Source organism: Perca fluviatilis, chromosome 20 (assembly GCF_010015445.1).
Source record: "Perca fluviatilis chromosome 20, GENO_Pfluv_1.0, whole genome shotgun sequence".
NCBI classification, from domain to species: domain Eukaryota; kingdom Metazoa; phylum Chordata; class Actinopteri; order Perciformes; family Percidae; genus Perca; species Perca fluviatilis.
Window position 1 is genome coordinate 32,859,078 of NC_053131.1, and position 5,771 is coordinate 32,864,848.

The window sequence follows — 5,771 nt, forward strand, 5'->3', positions numbered from 1 at the left end:
TAATTCACAGGTCGTTACCCGGCTGACATTGCTTTTTTAAGTTTTGCTTCTTAATGCTTGATTCGTAAGTTAAAATCTGAGCTAGATTTTTAGATATTTCTTTTTTTTTTTTTTTTTAAAAAGGAAGGAAATGACAAAGAAAAAGAGCATTAATTCTCTAAACTATTCCCTCAATCGAGAAAACGTTCCTCAAAAAACCTTTTTTCAAAAGATTATATTATCTCTGAGACCTTTTGTGTGGTGCAGGAATGGCCCGGCACCCCTCCTCCTCCTCCTCCTCCTCCTCCTCTCGGGTTTAAAAACTGTTCTTTTCAAGCCTTGATCACATCAAGATACATATTGGGGAGGAGTAGTTTTCTGTCCGTTAACAAATCCCTGTACCGTCCTCCGTTAAATACACATCAGAAAACAACGCCAAACGATAAAAAGGTTCGCCCCGTCAGGCTCCAGCGGAGTCCTTTCCGGTAATATGAATTCTCTGTAGGCCAAAAAAAAAATAAAAAATGGATTTCTTCACATTAAAGAATAGTTGTTTTTTTTGTGTCCTGTTGTTCATTTTGATCCGAGAGAAAAACTGTTGCTGATCGCAAGAAACAGGAGCAAAAAGAGAGAGAGAGAGAGAGAGAAAGAGAGAGACAGAGAGGCAGAGAAGAGGAGGATGAGGAGGAGGAGAGAGAGAGGAAAAAAGATAGATTAAAAAGGGGGCGTGGACATGTTTGAGGGTCATTCATGTCTATTACACAAGCTCAGTTGCTCAGATTCAAAGTGCTAGAGTACATATGTCGTCCTTTCCTGTCCTTTCTCCCCTCTCGAAAAAAAAAAAAAAAACACACAGTGCTGTGTTGATAAAAAGAAGATAAAATAGTCTTTGTTTTATTTCTCTTTTTTCGTTTTTATTTTCACGAGCGAGTTGAAGTCTTAGTTAAATCTGACACAGTTCGTTGGTTCCGGAAAAAAAAACAAACACAGTAATGCGGTCTTGAGCGCTTTGCGTTAATCCTCCTTCCGTTCCAGCGTCGTCTGCGTGGCGTGGATCCCGTTGCTGTACACCGGGAACGGTAGCGTGGAAAAAAGTCCCTCCGCCGTGGTGAAAACGTTGGCCGCGCTCGCCATCTGGCCTCCCAGGGCGCCGTTCCCGCCCGCTCCGGCCGCCGGAGACCCGACGAACGGACCGGCGGCCGCCGCGGCCGACATGTTGAGCCGGTGAACGTGGTGGTACAGCATCTCCATCGGCGTCTTGGGGTCCAGGCCGAACCCGGAGCTGTCCACGAAGTTCATGGCGGCGTTCGGGAGCAGGTTGCCTTGCGCCATGGCCAGAGTGACGTCTGCCGGCGCGTACCTGATGGTCCCGGTGGTGTAGACCCGCGGAGAGGTCGTGCCGGTGGACGCCAGAGTCCCCGTGACCCGGTGCACCAACGGGAGCACGACGTTACCGGCCTGGAGACGCTGCAGAGCCTCCAGATCGCCGGAGTACAGCAGCGAAGAGGAGGAAGAGGTCGATGAGGATGAGGAAGAGGAGGAGGAGGAGGAGGAGGAAGAGGTTGTGGGAGTGCCTTGTTGTTTGTCCCGCGGCGAGGCGGACAGCGGAGGGGACAGAGGGTCTGCTGACGAGGCGCCGCTGGAGGGAAGCGCCAAACTGGCGCCGTTGGAAGCGGAAGAAAGCGCTGAGTTTCCGTTGTAAGGAGGAGGCTTCCTCGCACCTCCTCCTCCTCCTCCTCCTCCTCCTCCCTCGGTTCCTGGCGGGGTCAGGACTGAGTCGGGGATGGCCACTTGGAGCGAGCCGCCCTGTGATAATAAGATAAGATAAGATATGATATGATATACTTTATTGTCCCTGAAGGGAAATTATTTTTGGACTCACAACACACAATAGTAAATTATAGAGTGTGGTCTAGACCTACTCTATCTGTAAAGTGTCTCGAGTTATGATTTGATACTATAAATAAAATTGAATTGAACAAAACAGAAAAGACAACAAATACAAATATCTCTCAACACATTCTCTCATGCAACACAAACATGCTTCCATATACATATAATAAGCACATTAACTACTCCTTTCATTGGCACTTCCCATTAAACATTTCCATTGGCTGTATTCTCCGCAATAAGTGGGACACAGCCCTTGCACAGTACGATATTACAATAATACAATATTGCACAACCCCAATAGCCTACATATCGCACAAATTCCACAATGCACTGACAATGCCCAACCTCGATAGACTACGTAGAGACCTTTTTCACGGCAGACATGTTGACATGTCATAGTAGGAAAAGCACAGGTGTATTCAAAACCATTACTGATGGCTGCATTCCACTTAGGAGAGACCCTGGTATTAAACCATTACTGATGGCTGCATTCCACTTAGGAGAGGTCCTGGTATTAAACCATTACTGATGGCTGCATTCCACTTAGGAGAGACCCTGGTATTAAACCATTACTGATGGCTGCATTCCACTTAGGAGAGGTCCTGGTATTAAACCATTACTGATGGCTGCATTCCACTTAGGAGAGACCCTGGTATTAAACCATTACTGATGGCTGCATTCCACTTAGGAGAGGTCCTGGTATTAAACCATTACTGGTGGCTGCATTCCACTTAGGAGAGGTCCTGGTATTAAACCATTACTGATGGCTGCATTCCACTTAGGAGGTCCTGGTATTAAACCATTACTGGTGGCTGCATTCCACTTAGGAGAGGTCCTGGTATTAAACCATTACTGATGGCTGCATTCCACTTAGGAGAGGTCCTGGTATTAAACCATTACTGATGGCTGCATTCCACTTAGGAGAGACCCTGGTATTAAACCATTACTGATGGCTGCATTCCACTTAGGAGAGGTCCTGGTATTGTGCATGCTGACTCACTGAAATATCTTACTGGGACACTTGATGGACCTGAGCCATCGTCAAGGTTATCAGTTTCAGCTGTGCTTTTCCTACTAGGACGAGTCAACATGTCTGCTGTGAAAAAGGTCCATTGGACAAGTGACATAACGCACAACCGAATAGCCTACTCGCCTGTGGTGAGGGGAAGTTCTCGTGGCCTCCCGGCGCGCCGCCGGGCTTCGTGGTCATGCTGTACGGCGACTCGTTTCGGGAGATCTCTCGGTTGGGCGGGAAGTTCCAGATGCTGCTGTCGTTGTCAAAGTTGATGGGCTCCGCCATCTCCGTCTTGATTTTCAACACCGAGGACGTGGCGGCCGCTGCGCCGTTCGGGGGGGAGGAGCCCGTGGCGAGCAGGTGGGAGGAGTTCGCGGGAGCGGCTTGGGAGGGGTCGACCAGCGGCGCCGCGGCGTCTCCCATGGCGACTGGGCTCGGCGAGGTCGAGGAAAGACGGATCCTCCTGCTTCGGGATCCGTCCCATTTCTGCACTTTCCTCCTCTTTCGCCTCTTCTGGAGCTTGCTTCCGGCGTTGGCGCTGTCACAATCTTGCACGCCTACGTCTTCCTCCTCCTCCTCCTCCTCCTGGTCATCCTCCTCTTCCTCCTCCTCCTCCGATGAAGAACTTTGCGAGTTGTGCAGCTGAACCTCTTCTCCGTCGCCATAGTGCTCTACTTTAATGTGAAGCCCGCCCAGATTATCGAGTCCTCCGATGGCGCCCAAAGCGCCCAACCCTCCCAGTCCTGCTAACCTCCCCAGCCTTCCTCCTCCTCCTCCTCCTCCTCCTCCTCCTCCTCCTCCTCCTGCCTCCTCCTGTTCCTCCCCCTCTGCATCCGAAGGCTCCAGACTATCGTCACTGTCCTGGCTCTCTGGGTTACTCGAGCTGTCTCCTTCCTCCTGTCGCTTCATTTCCTGTTCGGAGGAGCAATGTGGTTGGCCGGGCTGTTGTTGACGCTTGCTGTCCGTCTCCGGGTCCTCGCGTTCTGATTGGTGGCCCGGTTTCCCCTCGGACTTGGCATTCTCATTATCTGCGGGGGAGAAAAAGGTACAGTTAATAAGCTTCAGACTGACATATCCAACAGATTCTCACTCCCATCGTGTAACATACGGACACTTGGTCAGGTGCCTTTGGCATTGTTATTGGTCGCTGTAAAGTGCTATATAAATAAATGTTGATTGATTGATTGATTGATTGATTGATTGATTGATTAACAAACTATTTGGCGCTTCAGGTTAGGGTCTCCAGGACCGGCAGTATGGATCCCCAAAATCGTCAGGTTTTATCCTCTTGGAAACACGAATGTTTCCAACCAAATTACACGGCAATATTTCTGCATATTTAAAACAGATATTAAAAATTTGGTGGCATGAAAAGGAAGGCAACAGGCTCTTTTTCCCTTAAAACATTCCCTCACTTCACTTTGTGTATTTTGGATTCTTGTGCAGTGACTCGCAGGTGTTGATCCTTTTATTTACCCAGACAGGATTTCCACGTGTTGTGTTTTGTTGCGGGCGCGCTGATGTGTGTTTGGTATCTGTAGCTGTTGCTGTTCAGGCATGTTGGCACACACACACACACACACACACACACACACACACACAAACACACACACACACACCTCCAAACCGTGCCAGCCCACACTGAGGTGCCCAGCTGGCATCGCTCTGATTCCCTCATGGCACCTGAAATGTCGACTCAATTGCTTTGTCTGGGGAAAACCTCGCATCTCCATTAAGTGTGCTTTCCATGCAGAACAGATTTATTCTCTCGCTGGAACCGAAAAACGAATTTGGAGTCTTTTTTGAGCCCAGTTGTGACCAAAATATTCGCGACGAGACGAGTTGAAACTTGCAACTTCTTGCAACGAGCCGGTCTTCAGCGTTCACCGAGTTGCTCGCTCCTCGTTTGCATGAAGTTGAATCCAGGCAGCTCGACACTCCTCCGCCTCTCGAAAACTTCTTAGAAACTTTTAACACGATCGTAACGTTACGTAACGTAATGTAACGTAACGTAACGTAACGTAACGTAACGTAATGCGTTTTAGCTAGCAGAGAGCGTAAAAAAACCAGCAGGGCGCTTCACACACAGGTTGAAGAGCAAATCTGTTGAGTTAGCGCCGCCTACGGTGTCTGTGACTTGAAGAAAAGGAGGAGAAGCAAGAAGAGGAGAGGGGAGAGGGGAGAGAGAGAGAGGAAGAGGAGAGGGGAGAGAGGAGGAAGAGGAGAGGGGACAGGAGGAAGTGAAGAGGAGAGGGGGAGAGAGAGAGGAGGAAGAGGAGAGGGGAGGGAGGAAGAGGAGGGAGAGGAGGGAAGGAAGGAGGAGGGGGAGGAGGAAGAGGAGGGGAGGAGGAAGAGGAGGGGAGAGAGAGGAGGAAGAGGAGGAGGAGGGAGGGAGAGAGAGGGGGAGGAGAGGGAGGGGAGAGAGGGAGGGAAGTGAAGAGGGAGAGAGAGAGAAGGAAGGAGGAGGAGAGGAGAAGAGAGAGAGAGAAAGAAGGAAGTGAGAGGAGAGAGAGACAGAGAGAGGAGGAAGAGGAGGGAGAGAGAGAGAAAGAGGAGGAGAGAGAGAGGAGAGGGAGGAGAGAGAGAGAGGAGAGAGAGAGAGAGGGAGAGAGAGAGAGAGAGGGAGGGAGGAAGGAAGGAGGAGGGAGAGAGAAGAGAGAGGAGGGAGAAAGAGAGAGAGAGAGAAAAGAAGAGGAGGAGGAGAAGAGAGGAGGAAGTGAGAGGAGAGAGAGAGAGAGAAAGGAAGTGAAGAGGAGAGGGAGACAGAGAGAAAGAGGAGGAAGTGAAGAGGAGAGGGAGAGAGACAGAGAGAGAGAGAGAGGAGGAAGAGGAGAGGAAGAGAGAGAGAAAGGAGAGAGAGAGAGAGAGAGGAGAGGGAAGCGGT

The 5,771-nt window shown here is 50.0% G+C and overlaps 1 protein-coding gene across 1 annotated transcript in view; it reads right to left on the minus strand.

The window, feature by feature from the left end:
- Positions 1–481: 481 nt before the first annotated feature.
- The window catches only part of LOC120548944 (neuronal PAS domain-containing protein 3), a 72,452-nt gene continuing 67,162 nt past the window's right edge, over positions 482–5,771 (minus strand). The window contains exons 5-6 of the mRNA XM_039785448.1: positions 3,026–3,915; positions 482–1,785 (exon numbers count right to left, since the gene is read on the minus strand). Coding sequence (XP_039641382.1) covers positions 994–1,785; positions 3,026–3,915 — 1,682 coding nt within the window. The 3' untranslated portion in view covers positions 482–993. The remainder of the gene's footprint in view (positions 1,786–3,025; positions 3,916–5,771) is intronic.